General features: G+C 42.4%; 2 protein-coding genes across 2 annotated transcripts; both read left to right on the forward strand.

Annotated features, from left to right (window-relative positions):
- Positions 1-832: 832 nt before the first annotated feature.
- On the forward strand, positions 833-6,829 carry LOC120052874 (fibrinogen gamma chain-like). The gene is made up of 9 exons (XM_039000067.1): positions 833-969; positions 1,098-1,145; positions 1,641-1,824; positions 2,228-2,312; positions 2,723-2,853; positions 3,363-3,496; positions 3,778-3,962; positions 4,902-5,179; positions 5,482-6,829. Exons 1-9 carry the CDS (start codon positions 907-909, stop codon positions 5,670-5,672), a joined length of 1,299 nt encoding a protein of 432 aa, XP_038855995.1. The 5' UTR covers positions 833-906; the 3' UTR covers positions 5,673-6,829.
- Positions 6,830-9,411: 2,582 nt separating this feature from the next.
- On the forward strand, positions 9,412-17,908 carry LOC120052875 (pleiotropic regulator 1-like). The gene is made up of 15 exons (XM_039000068.1): positions 9,412-9,551; positions 9,890-9,996; positions 12,711-12,841; positions 12,957-13,010; positions 13,337-13,430; positions 13,704-13,797; positions 13,955-14,056; positions 14,317-14,409; positions 14,987-15,136; positions 15,281-15,382; positions 15,487-15,589; positions 15,888-15,996; positions 16,162-16,301; positions 16,922-17,115; positions 17,345-17,908. The coding sequence occupies exons 1-15, from the start codon at positions 9,543-9,545 to the stop codon at positions 17,402-17,404; spliced, it is 1,542 nt and encodes a 513-aa protein (XP_038855996.1). The 5' UTR covers positions 9,412-9,542; the 3' UTR covers positions 17,405-17,908.
- Positions 17,909-18,863: the final 955 nt, after the last annotated feature.

An 18,863-nucleotide genomic window follows, 5' to 3' on the forward strand; every position in this document is an offset into this window, starting at 1 on the left:
TTTTACTCACTACGCGCTACAGCACTCGGCGGTCCCGTTCTGTGAGCTTGTGTGGCCTACCACTTTGCGTCGTTGCTCTTAGACGTTTCCACTTCACAATAACAGTGCTTACAGTTGACCGGGGGAGCTCTAGCATGGCAGAAATTTTATGAACTGACTTGTTGGAAAGGTGGCATCCTATGACGGTGCCACGTTGAAAGTCACTGAGCTCTTCAGTAAGGCCATTCTACTGCCAATGTTTGTCTATGGAGATTGCATGGCCGTGTGTTCGATTGTATACAGCTGTCAGCAACGGGTGTAGCTGAAATAGCTGAATCCACTAATTTGAAGGGGTATCCACATACTTTTGTGTATATAGTGCATCACTCTCGCCACAAAAACAGCCAAATGGTAGAGGACTGTAACTTGAGGTGTGATTGCGGTCCTAAAAGAACCTTAAAGGGGACGCACTAATTATAGACCTTTCATTTAGAAAACACTCTAATATAATATTTAATGTAGTATCTTGTCGTACGTTTTATACTGGTTGGATTGGAATTTGCAAGGTAATGATATGGCATGATTGACCCAGTGTTGTTTTGACCCCAACGAAGGTCATCACGCGAGCCTGCTGCCCACGACTTTCCCTCTGATCACAAAGCCACGGAAGAAACCACACCAAACATGTTAATCAATCCCTGTCACATCTGGGAAATGAGAAGTAGTAGGACATTTGAGTCATAACGTTGTCCCAACATTGAGTCATCTACTAGGACGTGAGTTGGATGACCCGGTTCTGTTTACACGCGGACCCCTTATCTGCTACGAAAAGGAGGACCTTGATCGGATAAATATACCATCAGGGGCCAGAGGCTCTTCATTCTCCAACTGGACGACACCACAACTGGTGTACCAAAGGCTAGCAACATGGCTCCTTCACTTTTGTCCACAGCCGCAGGCGTTCTTCTGCTATTCTCCCTCTCCTCTGCGGTAAGTGTCACATTTCAATGAGCCTGTTTGAATTGAACATGTTCTCATCAACAGGGTTCTGCGACAACAAGAGACACAGTAGCATCTACTAAGATAACAGGCTGCGCTGTTTTGCTTCTGTTCCACAGCAAACGAGGGGAGACTATTCCGAGGACTGCACACCAAGGGACGGATTTGTAAGTATGATTGTAGATGGACGCACCTATGTACTCTACTCAACTCGTTAAGCGGCGTGTGTACAGGACGAAATTCCCCGTCTTACTATTTCATCCTCTTTGTACTGTATACTTACTAACATTGTTATTTAGATGGATTTGTTGCTAAATTATATTCCTCGCACGCATATGATATGTAGTTAATTCTGGGGTATTACAACCAATTTAGTTGGTGCCTCTTCAAGAACACACGTAATTAAACATTTTCTAGTTTCTTTGAATCCAATGACGTTTTCCAATACTCACACATCCACTGTCACAATATAACAATATATTGTAAATATGTGTCCCCAATGGCACTCTATTCCATATAAAGTGCTCTACTTTTGACCAAAGATCAATGGGCCCTGGTCAAAAGGCAGTGCACTATAAAGGGAATAGGGTGTCATTTGCGACACAGACGCATCTCTCGCAGAGTGTTCAAATGTAAGCATCTGTGTTCTGTGCCTGTTGTAGGGCAAGTACTGCCCAACGACATGTGGCGTGGCTGACTACCTCAACAGGTACAAGCCAGTGGTGGACAAGGACCTTAATGAAATGGAGGATATCCTGGATAGAATAACCAACCTTACCACGGGGGCCACGGAGAAAGTCACCTATATGAAGGATTCAGCAACGCAACATCAGAAGTCTGGCGGAGGTAATTGACTTCTCTGTATCTTGGGTTACTTGACTGTGTTAAACTAGCTGACGCAAAAGACAAATCAACACTATTAGATGTGGTGCTAAGAAGTGGGAGAAGTCAGTGGCAGAAAAGTCGAAACGTTAAAGGAATACATCAACGTGGCACACTCCGCTTTTCATTGCTATGCGATTTATTTTACATCACTTCACAAACAGTTTGTCTGTAACCTTCATCAGGGTTGTGTTCAATAGGGAGAACACATTTTGAAACAGAGTGAATCTGGGAGGGAGTGTCTGAACTTTCTACAGTTTGCCCTACTGAAGACACCCAGGAGTTAGGCTAATTTTAAAAGAACTATAGACTCTGGTAATTCATGTAGGTTACTGTAACTGAAGCAGGTGTTGTGATTGTTCCGCAGACGTCCACTACAAAAGGTCAGCGAGCATACTGGATGATGTCCTGCGCTTTGAGAAGACCATCGTCTCCCAGGAGGAGCAAATATAGTAAGTCCTTCTTTTAAACCATTTTTTTTTTTTTTTACATCAGAATCTAATTTGGTCTCAATTCACTTACAATTGGACTCGGAACTTCTCCTTAGTAGAGCAATTCCCTTCTGGAATTGATTGGGATTCAGTTGGAATTGACCCCGATGCTTGTATGTCTCTCAGCGGCTTAAGCTGGTTGAAACCATTCAATGACATCATTACAAACAATCATTCCCTGCTGGGGACGAATTACCTGCTAAGATTGGAAATACCAGGACTAAGTAAGGGTACATGTGTCAAATGCTGTGTACTTCAAACACATTGATCCTCAAATCATACACCCGCCGACCTACGATATAAACCGCAATCTAAGTTTATATCCAAATCACCTGAGAAACATTATCATTCTGTTCCCCTCTTCTGCTCAGTCAACTCCAGGGGATGCTGGAATCCAATAAGAAGAGGATGTTAGACCTCAAACAGATGTCCATTCAGCTGGATCAGAAATGCCAAGATCCCTGCAAGGATACTGTGGAAATCAAACCCCTTACAGGGAAAGGTATTTCATCAGATGGGTTGCTCAATCCTGCTCCCGGAGAATTCGCTCTACGTACCCATCATTTGCCCTTGTTGCTTGTTCAGTCAGAAGCGAATCAATGGCATCAATCAATAGAGGCTGAGACGATTTGTCTCAATCCAGTTATATGGATGCACTTTAGATTAGTTGAATGAATTAGTTTACATCATTTATTGGCATTTATAAGGGATTCTTCCATAAATAGGTATACTGTAGCTTTAATTTCATTGAAATGATCAAAGACGGCTGTTAATAAATACCACAGAGTGGATCTTTACCAGGGACAAGGGACAATAAATCAACAATGCTCAAGATCATAAGAACATAATCAGCAAGGTAATAGAGCCAGAGCTCATTTCCATCTGTAGTCCAGGAACAGGCTATAAACACTACAAAAACATTGTCCATAGCGCAATGCCTTATGGGAACAGTAATCTTTGTTATTAACACGTAACAACATGGTCATGGCATGTCGTTTTTCCCCGTATTAGATTGCCAGGATATTGCCAACAAGGGTGCCAAAACCAGCGGTCTGTACTACGTGAAGCCACTGAAGGCTAAGGAGCAGTTCCTGGTGTACTGCGAGATCGACAGCTTCGGCCGCGGCTTCACCGTCCTGCAGCGGGTACGTGTGTTCTTCCCTTGCAAGTGACACGTAGTATATTCGTCATGGTTGGCCCATGCAGTGATTCAAACCTCCAAACCCACCAGGCTCCAACCCACTGAGACATTGGAAGTTGGAACCAGGGTTGGGGGCAATTCCATTTCAGTTATTTCAGATAGTAAAGATTCCAATTGGGATTTCAGTTCCCGGATTGACTAAAGTGAAATGGTATTGACCCAAACCCGATTGGAACCACATATTGTATCATTACCATAACCACCGTCCAACATATATCTCCACAGAGACGCAATGGCAACGTGGACTTCAACAAGGACTGGATCCAGTATAAGGAGGGCTTCGGCTACCTGAGCCCAGATGACACCACCGAGTTCTGGCTGGGCAATGAGAAGATGCACCTGCTCTCCACCCAGTCCTCCATCCCATACGTGTTGAGGATCGAGCTCACCGACTGGCTGGGCAACAAGAAGTACGTACTACTAAATTCTCTACTAAGGCTACTACTAGTGAACACTTAGGGCCCACATTCCCCCCTCCTGAATAGAAAATGGTGTTCAAAATGCAGTGGGAACAGCTCAAAGTCTTATCCCAGCAGGTAAAACTGGTTCTAGTGATGTCACTGCAACCCGTTGTAAGGACGTTATAATGACATCATTGCAACCAACTTGACGCATCATTGCTTACCAATCTAATTCTGTGGTGTCTAGGTTTCACGCTATAGAAATGCTATAAATACCAGATTTTGCTATTATCAATTCCCCCTCAAAGGTACGTGGGCTTGGCATCATTGGTCTTGCCTATATGACACATTTACTTGTGCAATTGTCTGCACTAAATGAATGAAATATTTCAGCAAGTCAAATTTTCACTTAGTCATTCATGTCAATAAGAGACTAAGTTGAAATTCGACTTAAGTGTAAGTTAGGATTCGCCCCTTTAATATATTTAGTGCTGAAAAATTGAGTGCCATTTAGTGCTATTTTATATGAGGAATTGTGGAAATAAGCAGCGGTAAGCCTTTTCTTTGGTGAGGTGTCTAACTTCAAAATAGCATGTTTTTCCACACATCTCAAACCTCTGGACTTTAGTTTGTGGAATAGATTTTCTGGTGCCAAGTTACATAGCTGAAAGAACTGACCTCCACAATCAAAGCAAACAACGTATTCTACTTCATGTCACTGGTTTTGGAGGCCATGACCCAAGCCGTCAGGCTAGTATGCTGCATTTTAAATGAATACTTTGTGGCCTGTGTGGTCTAGTGCTTTGTGCAGCGGACCCCGGTACACACACCACAGTAGACATGGGTTCAAATGCCTTTCTGACCTGCGCCGCTCCTGCTTTTCTTATCTTATTTATTCAATAAAACCACACGCGTAAAAAATGGAATGTATTTCTTTTCTTTCTTTAGGCATGCCGACTACGCCGCGTTCAAAGTGGGGCCGGAAGTCGACATGTACCGCCTGACCTACGCTTACTACTTCGGCGGTGACGCGGGCGACGCGTTCGACGGCTTTGACTTCGGAGATGACCCCAGCGACAAGTTCTACACGTCTCACAATGGCATGCAGTTTAGTACCAGCGACAAGGACAACGACAAGTTCCAGGGTAACTGTGCCAAGCAGGACGGCTCCGGTTGGTGGATGAACCGATGCCACGCCGCCCACCTCAACGGGAAATACTACCCGGGTAAGGACACACACGTACACAGACACGTACGCACTCTCACACACAGACACATGCACGTTCTTGTGTTTTTCTGTTTTTCTTTTAAAGAATACTACTCTCCAAGTAACATGAACCATACTGCAGTTATACATTTATGCAAGTCACTACCAACCTATACCAATGTCAGTTTTGGGGGTTCTCTGACATTTTTACTGTTACCTTTCCAAGAAGGCCACATTTAGGAGTAGGCCCAACACTGTGATTTTCTTACTTGTAACAAACTTTTCATTGACACTTCTGTCTTTCCATCTTTCCATCCCTAGGTGGGAAGTACACGGAGAAGGATGCCGGCGAGTCAGGCTACGACAATGGCATCATCTGGGCCACGTGGCACAGCCGCTGGTACTCCATGAAGGAGACTACCATGATGATCATCCCCACCAACAGGATCGCGGCGGGAGACGGACAGCAGGCCGGAGGGGTCAAACAGTTTGGAGGCCTGGGAGACAACTAAAACACATACTGTGTCCGGGAAAGTTCAAGGAAGCTAGAACTTCCTTGAATTTTGCCGGGCACAGATTAAGCCAAGTCCTAAAAAGCACATGGAGAATCTCTATTAAACATGTAGTCCAGGACTAACTTTAGGCCAAATCTGTGTCTGGGAAAATGGCCCTCTGTTTTGTAACTTTTTTTTATTGGTTCGATCAATTTCATTTTTTGCCCTCTTGCCTAAAATATTGTCTATGATCAAATCGCTGTTGTTGGACCTTGGAAGATTGGTTGGACTTCTTCTATTTAGCACCATGTTAGAACAAACTTTATCTACTGTCTAGTGAGATTTATTCGATCTGGTTGGTTTAACCAATGAATAAAGGTTGTATTTTTCTACATGTAAGATGTATTTTGTGCTGGTTTTAGATACCCCTGCCCCGACTACATGATCTAAGACAGGGTTTGAACCTGGGTGGTCTGAAAGCCATAAAACTGTGTAAGCCCTCTAAGCTAAAAGCCAATACCTCAGGGACATAACGCAAGTCTTCAGGTCTCAGGCCAAGGTACCGAATCACCTCGGTTAGCATTTAAAAGACCATGCCAATTTCTTTATTGTACTTTCCCTGATATCCATTCCTGCTACCACTTGTAATTGTGCTAAATAGGATAAATGATACCCACATTTATATGATATACATTTAATTTAGAAATCGAACACGCAGTATATGATGAATTGCCCATAGGCATCGGATGATAAATTAAATAACCTTGGAAGTTGGTGGTGGCATTGAGAGGCTTTTAAATGGAAGGCACTGTGCTGGGAGGACCAAACTCAATCAATTCGTTCAACGATTTTTAGAAGCTATTTTGATTCACTGCTATTTTCATTATTCTGCTAATCAGAAGTTCTTGGAAATCATCTATTGGAAGTTCTTTGAACCAATATTCAAATGTCCTGGGTTGAATTCTGAGAGGATGTGTCAACGGGGAAACAAACTAACGCTATTAGGTAGGAATGTTAAGTAGGAATTTACCGTATTAAAGAGGGTATGTGTGTTTTGCCCACCAAATCCAGGGTCATGTTCAGTATGGACAAAACGTTCTGAAACAGAGTGAAACTATTAAAAATCCTGTTATGTCCTTTATGCTGTTCTATTACAAAATAAATACCTACCTGAACATACGTCTCAGTCAATCTTTTCTTTCCTACAACACCAACAGTACAGGAATTAGAACCTATACTGTTGTTGTCCCATTGGTGCGTGGCATTATCAAGACAAATGTTATTTGTCTTGATAACACCATATGTGGATGTAATTCGGTAGATATGACACTATGACCAAAAAGACTCTGAGGCTCTCTCTCTTTCTCCTGTCTAATCATAGGGATCTCAGAAAGGCCTTGTGTACGGGTGGGTGTGTGCATGTTTGCTTATGTGTGTGTGTGTGTGTGTGTGGGTGTGTGTGGGTGGGTGGGTTTCTGCTGACTGGTAAGTAGGCTATGTGTGGGTGTTTATTTGTCTTTGTTTGTACATTGCACAGGTCCCCTATGTGAACACACTTTATGTCAATATTACCCAACATGCATTGCATTTTCCTATCAGCATTTTTATGGAGTCAACCAAAAGCCAAAATTAGTAAATTAATGTATTTCATAACGTACTTCTGCAATTGTCATCAATTTACAATCACTTTTCCATCCAGGAGATAAATGGGATTAGGGAACACTTTTGGATAGTAGTATCGATGTTGGTTGAATAGAAGTCCACGTCTCTGACAGACATTTCATACTTGTTACTCATATTGAGTCAAATATGTTAGCTGCAATATGCTTAATCATGTTTTCGAAGCATTGGACTGCAGGGAAATAACACAAATATGCTAGAATCTACAGTAGAGATTTAGAGATTTCTGTTTGGTTCTTGATTGTGATCGAAATACTACCTGCCCTCCAGGACACATACAGCACCTGATGTCACAAGAAGGACAACAACCACCCGAGCCATGGCCTGTTCACCCCGCTATCATTCAGAAGGCGAGGTAAGTACAGGTGCATCAAAGCTGGGACCGAGAGACTGAAAAACAGCTTCTATCTCAAGGTCATCAGACTGTTAAATAGCCATCACTAGCCGGCTTCCACCCGGTTATGCAACCCTGCACCTTAGAGGCTGCTGCCCTATACATAGACTTGGAATCCCTGGCCACTTTAATAATGGAACACTAGTTACTTTAATAATGTTTACATACTGCTTTACTCATCTCATATTTATATATTGTATTCTATTCTACTGTATTTTAGCGAACGCCACTCCGACATTGCTCAATCTAATATTTATATTTTCTTAATTCCATTCTTTTACTTTTAGATGTGTGTGTATTGTTGTGAATTGATAGATAATACTGCACTGTTGGAGCTAAGAACACAAGCATTTCGCTACACCCACAATAACATCTGCGAAATATGTGTATTGTACCAATGACATTTGATTTGATTTGAAATACACATTGAAAATTGCCAAATGCAGAGGTGGGTCTTGAATGGGGGTAATTTAGAATTGAGAGTGTTAGACACATATTAATCAATGTACTTTCCTTGGCAAACATTGTCCAAGTACAATAGTTTCCAGAGGTTTTCAAAAGGCAGTGTTGACGTATTCAGAACATACAGCACACGATGTCACAGGAAGGCCAAAAAGATCAACCACCCGAGCCACTGCCTGTTCACCCCGCTATCATCCAGAAGGCGAGGTCAGTACAGGTGCATCAAAGCTGGCACCGAGAGGCTGAAAAACAGCTTCTATCTCAAGGCCATCAGACTGTGAAACAGCCATCACTAGCACATTAGAGGCTGCTGCCTATAGGCACGGACTAGAAATCACTGTCCACTTTAAGGATTGGAACACTATTCACTTTAATAATGTTTACATATCTGGCATTACTCATCTCATATGTATATACTGTATTCTATACTATTCTACGGTATCTTAGTCAATAATGTTTACATATCTGGCATTACTCATCTCATATGTATATGCTGTATTCTATACTATTCTACGGTATCTTAGTCAATAATGTTTACATATCTTGCATTACTCATCTCATATGTATATACTGTATTCTATACTATTCTAATGTATGTTAGCCACTTAATGTTTACATATCTGGCATTACTCATCTGATGTTTATGCTGTTTTCTATACTATTCTACGGTATCTCATTCACTTAATAATGTTTACATATCTGGCATTACTCATCTCATATGTATATACTGTATTCTATACCATTCTACTGTATCTTAGTCTGTTCCGCTCTGACATCGCTCGTCCATATACTGTACAGTATATAGTCTTAATTCATTCCTACTTAGATTTGTGTGTATTGAGTATATGTTGAGTAATTTGCTAGATATTACTTCTTAGATATTGCTGCACTGTTGGAGCTAGAAGCGCAATAACATCTGCTAATCACGTGTATGTGAGCAATAACATTTGATTTGATTTGAAGTCAGGATGAAATCCAAATAGACAATTTGAAGTGTCTGAAAGCAACAACAAAACAACGGGCCTGGGCTTTACATGTGATTAAGGCTTAAAATGTATCTTGAAAATAAGGCCTGAATTGTTATGTAGGCTTAAGCAGCGCTGCAGAATTCATCAAATACTTGTATCGTAAATGTTACTAGATGTGGCCATGGAGTGGCGCTCATCGTCAGGGGGAGAAAAACAAATTTGACCCGGAAATGAACACGTTGAACCGTATTGTTTACATCCGGTGCATCGGAACAGCATCTGCGTTTGTTTAGAAAGCTGGACCTAGCTAAATTTCTACACCTGTTTTTATCAAAAGTTTTTTTTTTACAGATCGTCAAGGTATCTGGCTAAATAACGTCAGAAATGACTGAGGTGTGTGCTTCTTTATGTCAGTAAAGCTGAAATAACAATAGGTGTAGCTGACGCGCCACTACCTAACGTTAGCATGATAGCTAGCAACGTTAAATTATGCCTAGCCTATTTGAAGCGCACGTAAAATAATTCCATTTGTGAAATTAATATTAGTCGGATCAACTTTATATATACACATCTAGCCCAAGTAAAATCCTGTGGATGTGGTATCGTGGAGTTGAGATATACTTGGCAAGCTAGCATGCATCATGATTATGTAGCTACAGTAGGTAACTAGCAATGACAAATATTGCTGTTGTCGAAAGTAATGTTTCCGTCCATTTCATTTTATTTTTCAGGATGTGCAAAAGCACTCTGTGCACACGCTCGTGTTCAGGTCCCTCAAGAGAACTCATGATATGTTTGTAGCTGACCATGCCAAACCAGTCTCCTTGGATGAAACAAGGTACTCGTGTTTTGTAAAACAATATGCTGTCTTTGTTCTCCCATCTAGCTACTCGTTTCTGTGTGAGATAAAGATAAGCGGTGGGTCCAGGATAGACATAAGTTTCCGACCCTACACTTGCTTACAGCTGCGCAGGGGTCGGACAGGCTTTATGTTTATATTGAGATACCGGGAGCCAGCGCATCTTGGAAAACCTACCTCCACCCAGGGATGAGAAATTCGTTCTACCCCGAATTGTCCCATCATCCAATAAAATAGTGTTATTTGTCACATGCTTCGTAAACAACACGTGTAGTGAAATGCTTACTTACAGGTCTTATTTACAGGTCTTTTCCAAAAATGCAGAATTAAAGATATAAATATTAAATAGAAATAGTAACACGAGGAATAAATACACAGTGAATAACAATAACGAGTAAAAATAACATGGCTATATACAGGGAGTACCAGTACAGAGTAGAATGTGCAGGGATACAAGGTGGTTGAGATCTATGTACATATAGGTAGGGACTAGGCGAAAGGATAGATAAGACAGTAGCAGCAGTGTAAGTGGTGAGTGTGAAAGTGTGTGGTTCAGTATGCATGTGTGTGCCTGTTACTTGTGTGTGGGTGTATGTATGTGTTGGAGTGTGTAGGTAGAGTCCACTGTGTGCTCATAGGGGAGTTAGTGAAAACAAGTATGTGTGTGTTGGGGTGTCAGTGTACTACGTGTGTGAGTTACACAATGTTACATTTTTTATTTAACCTTTATTTAACTAGGAAAGTCAGTTAAGAACAAATTCTTATTTACAATGACGGCCTACCCCGGCTTAACCCGAACCATGCTGGGCCAATTGTGCACCGCCCTACGGGACTCCCAGTCATGGCCGGCTGTGATACAGCCTGGAATCGAACTAGGGTCTGTAGTGGTGCCTCTAGCACTGAGATGCAGTGCCTTAGACCGCTGCCCCACTTGGGAGCAGAAGATTGAACAACTCGTTTTTAAGTAAACTGACGTTTTCATCATGCTAGATAGCAGTAGCCACACAGCCATTATGGAATGACACGTCTCATTGAACAACATAGGAGCTGATTGGCCGACACATTTTACCTTTAATTGTACGACAAAGCTTTTTAAAAATGTATACAGTGCCAGTCAAAAGTTTGGACACACGTTCAAGGGTTTTTCTTTATGTTTACTATTTTCAAATCTATGAAATAACACATATGGAATCATGTAGTAACCAAAAGATTTGAGATTCTTCAAAGTAGCCAACCTTTGCCTTAATGACAGCTTTTCACACTCTTGGCATTCTCTCAACCAGCTTCATGAGGTAGTCATCTGGAATGCATTTCAATTAACAGGTACCTTGTTAAAAGTTAATTTGTGGAATTTCTTTCCTTAATGCGTTTGAGCCAATCAGTTGTGTTGTGACAAGGTAGGGGTGGTATACAAAAGATAGCCCTATTTGGTTAAAGTCCATATTAGGTCAAGAACAGCTCAAATAAGCAAAGAAAAATGACAGTCCATCATTACTTTAAGACATGGTCAGTCAATCCGGAAAATGTCAAGAACTTTGAACATTTCTTCAAGTGCATTCGCAAAAACCATCAAGCACTATGATGAAACTGTTTCTAATGAGGACCGCCACAGGAAAGGAACACCCAGAGTTACCTCTGCTGCAGAGGGTAAGTTCATTAGAGTTACAAGCCTCAGACATTGCAGCCCAAATAAATGCTACACAGAGTTCAAGTAACAGACACATCTCAACATCAACTGTTCAGGGGAGTTTGAGTGAATCAGGCCTTCATGGTCGATTTGCTGCAAATAAACCACTACTAAAGGACACCAATAAGAAGAAGACTTGCTTGGACAAAGAAACACGAGCAATGGACATTAGACCAGTGGAAATCTGTCCTTTGGTCTGATGAGTCCAAATTTGAGATTTTTGATCTCCGCATGTGTAGTTCCCACCGTGAAGCATAAAGGAGGAGGTGTGATGGTGCTTTGCTGGTGACACTGTTGGTGAATATTTAGAATTCAAGGTACACTTGACCAGCATGACTACCACAGCATTCTACAGCGATATCCCATCTGGTTTTGGTTTAGTGGGACTATCATTTGTTTTTCAACAGGACAATAACTCAATAAATAATTCACCTCCAGGCTGTGTAAGGGCTATTTGACCAAGAAGGAGAGTGATGGAGTGTAGCGTCAGATGACCTGGCCTCCACAATCACCTGACCTTAACCCAATTGAGATGGTTTGGGATTAGTTGGACCGCAGAGTGAAGGAAAAGCAGCCAACAAGTGCTCAGCATATGTGGGAATTCCTTCAAGACTGTTGGAAAATCGTTCTAGGTAAAGCTGGTTGAGAGAATGCCAAGAGTGTGCAAAGCTGTCATCAAGGCAAAGCGTGGCTACTTTGAAGAATCTAAAATATGAAATATATTTTGACTTGTTTAGCAGTTTCTTGGCTACTACATGATTCCATATGTGTTATATCATAGTTAAGATGTCTTCACTATTATTCTACAATGTAGAAACTAGTATAAAATAAAGAAAAACCCTTGAATGAGTAGGTGTGTCCAGACTTTTGGCTGGTACTGTGTATATATATTGTGAATCACCTATACATTTGAAAAGATCAAGATATGATTTTTAGGCCATATCGCCCACCCCTACTTTCATGCTCTGATATGTTCAATTGAGTTAACTAGCGTTTCCCTTCATAGTCACAAGGTGAAGATGGCAGCGAAGCTAAGGGCAGACTACAGTGCCGTTCTACACATGCCTGTTCTGAAAGAGGGCAAGGACAGACCACTGGGCTCCAACATGCATGGTAATCAGAACTCTCTCCAACCTGGTAAGAATGCCATCACTTCAACGTCAATCATTGACAAATCATTATTGATTTCATGGGCAACGAATGAGAGCAAAACCTCCAAGTATTTCTCATTTATAACCCTCTGGTCTTCCAGGTGATGATCCAGAGTACTTGATCACTGGGACCCACGCATATCCCTCAGGACCTGGTAATTACAACAGTCTTACCCAGGGTTCCCTTACTCTGGTCCTGGAGAGGTACTGGGGGTGCAGGCTTTCGTTCCAGCCCTATCCTAACACACCTGATTTCAGCGAATCATGGCTGAAAATCATGCTGTTTTGAATCTGGTGTGTTAAATGATGGGCCGGAACAAAATCCTGCACGCCCAGTATCACTCCAGGACCAGACTTGGAGAACCCTCCCTCTGGTCTAACCCTATGCAATGCTACTGTTGCATGTAAAACCACATTCATTCATATTGTGTCCTCGGGGGTGTTACGTGACTTTTATAACGCTGTGTATTGTCGTCCACAGGGCTGGCTCTGACGGCAGACACTCAGATACATAGGAACCCCAGTAAGGGGGGAGTTCAAGCCATGGCTCTTGCCCTGCCGCCATCACAAGCCAGGTACTTCCTTCAGATGATGCACGGTAGATGTGTCGAAGTGAGAAGACACCAGAGCAAACGGAATTCAAAAGTCCACATCAGACACTCTGTTTGACGCAGTACTTCCCCACAATTCCGTAGCACCACAACCTCCTGTACGGACCCCAGATGTTAGAGACATGAACAAAGTGTTATTGTATCCAAGCAACACGGGACTACAATCGGGGTTGCCTATCTTAGAGTGCACTTTGAGACCATCCAGCAACCATTTTTTGTGTGTGTGTGTAATTGCAGGCTGGACGCCAGTCGCACTGCAGCCGGTGTCGGGGACATTCACAGACACGCAGGGGGGGCAGAGAGGTCTCCTGCTCCTCACTCACACGCTATGGTGGGGTAACGCTCTCTGATACGTATCATTAGTGCTACACACCTTTTTTTTGCGTCTGCTAACACTTCGCATGCATTTCTGCACCAACATTCCATTCAGTCTTGTATGATATAAGGCTACCACTATCAATAATAATACTTTTCTGTCTTCTTTCTAGTCTCTTTTGGAAGGAGGCGGCACCAAAAACTCGTCCCTCGTTGCCAGAAAAGCCCCTACTATGCCCAAGCCCCAGTGGCACGCTCCATGGAAGCTGTTTCGGGTAAAGGACGTCGTTTTGTCATGTCAAGGGCTTCTGAATACACTTACTTCCTCTACAGTCCACACACTTTATCAAATGCACGTGGCACACTTACAAAAAGCTTGGATGTTTTGTAAGGAACTGTCCCTAGTCCTTCGAACGTACTACAATAATCATAGAATATCTTCGTGAGGCCTATGCATTTTAAGATAACTTCATGTGTATTGACTTGCTCGCTGTTTTGTGTGGTAACTGATACAGGTTTGCTTTATCCCTTCCAGGTCATCAGCGGTCATCTTGGCTGGGTGAGGTCCATTGCTGTAGAGCCCGGCAACCAGTGGTTTGTGACCGGCGCTGGCGACAGAACCATTAAGGTGAGTACAGAGAGAGACCGAGAGATCTGTAACTTCTAAACAGCGGCTTTGAAGCTGGTGTACAAAACTGAAAGTAAAAGACGCAAATATGAAACTTAAGAATGGAACGCATAGAAATAGCGCACATAGAACAGATATACCGCTTCTTCTACTTGCTTTCAATGAGAAATCTACAACTAGCATTTCTATGTGAATTCTTTCGGCCCCCCCAAAAAGTTACATTTTGCAGCTTTAAAGGAAGAGTAACGCCTTTGTTTTATCAGTGTGTGTGATTGACAGGAGGGATGTGACCAATACAATTTGTTTGATTTGATTTGAGATGATGAGACGTTGGTTCTACATTTTTATCACTATCATCACTACAGGGACTGAAGAATGGGTAGATTGTCTCTGTAAAGGTGCAGCCAGTGAAACAGTAGATATGATAATAAGAAGTGACATCATAAGGGTTTTGGGACACCCATTTGATCTATTCAATGTCTGTCAACTGGTGGCATTTAGTCATGTATCTCGTAATACGTCAGCTATAAGTTCGACCGTGACGTCAAATCCCCATTGTTTCTCATTCTCCTGACAGATCTGGGACCTGGCCAGTGGGAAGCTAAAGCTCTCCCTGACGGGACACATCAGCACGGTGCGCGGCGTGGCCGTGAGCACCCGGAGCCCCTACCTGTTCTCCTGCGGCGAGGACAAGCAGGTCAAGTGCTGGGATCTGGAGTACAACAAGGTATTGTACTAGTACCCTTTCATTTCTGCTTTACTTTATATGATGTGTTTCAATGGACTGTTGGTCCATTATTATGTAGTTAAGTATTTAGTATAGTTACGCCCACTCATTTCTGCTCTACCTCACTTTTATTTATTTTTTTAGGTTATCAGGCACTACCACGGCCACCTCAGCGCCGTGTACGACTTGGACCTGCACCCAACCATCGACGTGCTGGTCACATGCAGTCGAGATGCCACAGCCAGGGTAAGTCTTGCTAATGACTAGTTGTCTTAACTTTCAAAAATGTTGTTTTAGTGGAACATTTTGGAGGGTATTGGGAGGTCAATATGTAACCTCTACGTCTATAGGTGTGGGATATCAGGAGCAAAGCCAACGTGCACACCCTGTCCGGACACACCAACACAGTGGCCACAGTCAGATGCCAGGCTGCCGAACCGCAGATCATCACAGGTACGGACAAGGATATGTTACAACTGCTTTGCCTTGCTGTGTTCATATATTGGCTAGTTGACTCACTCCAAAGTACCATCAATGGCTCATCATCTTGTTACGTTCTATTATGAGCTGGCGCGAGGAGAAATCAGGATTTTTGAATTTTGACCTTTTCTCCTGGGTCATGTTCAGTAGGGAAAAAATAGGATAGAACACTTGAACTTGTCCAAATATGAACGCAGCGTTTTATTGTTAGTTTCAAAACATTTTGCTACGGTGTGACCTTCTGAACACGACCCGGCTCTTTCCGTTCCAGGGAGCCACGACTCTACCATCAGGCTATGGGATCTGATAGCTGGGAAGACCAGAGCCACTCTCACCAATCACAAGAAGTCTGTCAGAGCACTGGCCCTACATCCCAGACAGTACGTCACTTCCTCATACGTAGTAAACGATGATGCATATGTTGCACCCAAGTTAGTCATCTTCTGGTATCTAGTTGTAGTTAATGATAGGGTTGATAGGCTCGCTCATTTTAGTTGTGCGTTTTGTATTATGGCACTGAACCATTCGTTGGCTGAATGTTACAGGTATACCTTAGCCTCTGGCTCTGCCGACAACATCAAGCAGTGGACGTTCCCAGACGGCAACTTCATCCAGAACCTCTCTGGACACAACGCCATCATCAACGCAATGGCGGTCAACTCAGACGGCGTGCTGGTATCAGGAGGTATGAAAACGTCCTTTACTTTTTCCAACAGGGATATCCTTGTCCCATCGCGCACTAGCGACTCGTATGGCGGGCCGGGCGCAGTGCACGCTGACACGGTCGCCAGGTGTACGGTGTTTCCTCCGACACATTGGTGCGGCTGGCTTCCGGGTTAAGTGGGCATTGTGTCAAGAAGCAGTGCGGCTTGGCTGGGTTGTGTTTGAGGACCTTCGCCTCTCCCGAGTCCGTACGGGAGTTGCAGCGATGAGACAAGACTGTAACTACCAATTGGATACAGCGAAATTGGGGAGGAAAATGGGTTTAAAAACAATTTGAACAAAAAATATCTTGCGATTGAAATAGACAGTTTTGAGCCTCTGTCAGGATGATTGGGTCAGATTTTTTCTAGTCATAGTACATTGAATGACTCTGAAGGGCTTTGTTGCTTCGAAAGCGCACTACTAAAGATGGGCAACAAATGAAAGGGAAGTGGTAACTGCAGAGGCTGGAAGCAAATATATTGAATGGCTAAGTGATAGGAAATCCTATATACGGCTAGATCCTAGACACTGCTGTCTATCTATACCGATGTCTTGATCTAGATACAGCTAATCCTTCCATCTTTTTATTGTCTCCGTTAGCTGACAACGGCACCATTCACCTGTGGGACTGGCGGACCGGCTACAACTTCCAGCGTATCCACGCCGCCGTGCAGCCCGGCTCACTGGACAGCGAATCGGGGATCTTCGCCTGCATGTTCGACCACTCGGAGAGCAGGCTGATCACGGCCGAGGCCGACAAGACCATCAAGGTGTACAAAGAGGACGACACCGCGGTAGGGAAAGACTTTTATCCTGTGCTGTATAGCTACACAGGTTTTTGTTGATTTGAGATGTGATTCAATAGTGGATGTGTTATTTACAACCTCATACAAAGTGGATGTTTATTCAGTCAGGGAAAATGACAGTCACTAAGACATTGCTCAGCTAATGAAACTGTAGTATTACTTTGAGTACTTAATAAGTTCTTGTTTCTGACTAGGGTGGGATTGTTTTTTCTTTCAGACCGAGGAAAGCCACCCAATCAACTGGAAACCGGAGATCCTCAAGAGGAAAAGATTCTAGATTTGCAAAAAACAAAAAAATACATTCATTCATTTCTGTTGTCAATATTCCCATCAATAGAACTCCCGTAATTTTTTAAAGAAGAATATTCGCACAAAAACGAGTTGGCTTTTATTTTTACTATAATTTAGGGGTTTTCAATGTACTCCTTATTCTAAGTACCATTTTGCAATCTTCAATGTACCATATTAGTCCAACAAAGCAGCCATTTTGGACAGCCAATAACCTTCCAGAATGTTTGTTCTTGATGATGAATGCTCTCTCATATCTCTGGTCACTCTCGTCCACCATGAGAATCCACCTCTCAGCTCCGTAAGGGCTCGCCTTAGTGTACACACCCACTCGGGTCAAATCCAGTAAATGTGTGGAAAATTCTAGATTTTCTCATCATTATAAATGTTTTCTTTTATTTCTTTATTTTCAGAAACACCAACTGTATATACAAGAGAAACGTAATGTGTTGAGTAATCTGGTGTATGAAATAAATCACTATGATTAACAGAACCATAAAGAAAAAAACATGTTGCATCTCATTTTGAATTTCCGTGAAGCGTGACTCACCCATGTAACCATTGGTGACAACATTCCCATAGTGTTTGCAGCTGTTTCCATTGATCTCCCAGTATCCGTTATCTCCTGGGTGGTCCTGGAGCTCAACCGTATTCCTGGTTTCACTGATAACATGGAACTTCTGCTCACCTGTTAGACAAAGCAGATGTACACTGTAACAAAATTACTTTATACGGTAATTTGGGGTATTATCAGCAGTAAAATACTCCATTTTACTGTAGCATACTGTAAATTATGGGCCATTGTGGGGAAATGTTGTGGGCGGGGAAATAATTGCTCTATTTTGAGTGGTACTGTAATTCCACCCCACAGAATACAGTACCATTACCGTATCATTGGGATTGCCTAAATTGTTATTGTTGTTTCTGGCTTATTAACATATTTGAGGCGTGCTTTGTAAGAGGCTATATTGCACCTGTGAGTGAGAATTCTGTACCAATTTAAGTCCTATGTGGTTATAGTGCCCCATCAATTAAAAATGTATAGGGGACAGATTGGAGTGGGGCAAATCTTAAACCTTAAATGGTTGCACATTTTGCCATGTCCTTTTGCTCCGTTTTCCCCTGTAGTCGCTGCCAGTTTGGAAGCTCCCAGAAGTGCAAGTGTTATAAGACACCAAATATTCATTAATATGCTGTAATGTGTAAACACTTTACCTAGCAGCCAACCTGCTTGCACCAATCCCTTGTAATTACAGTAAACCATTTTTACCATTCATTATGATTACGCTAGTATTCACTTTTTTAGCAGTATAATAATCAATGTTACGGTATTGTACTGTCATTACACAGTACTTGCTTTGATACTGTATTTATATTACAGAATTTGACTTTCCACAGCTGCCTGTAAGTTACTGTCAAATTCTCAGCAACCCCTTTACAGTGTAAAT

Source organism: Salvelinus namaycush, chromosome 8, assembly GCF_016432855.1.
Source record: "Salvelinus namaycush isolate Seneca chromosome 8, SaNama_1.0, whole genome shotgun sequence".
NCBI classification, from domain to species: Eukaryota; Metazoa; Chordata; class Actinopteri; order Salmoniformes; family Salmonidae; genus Salvelinus; species Salvelinus namaycush.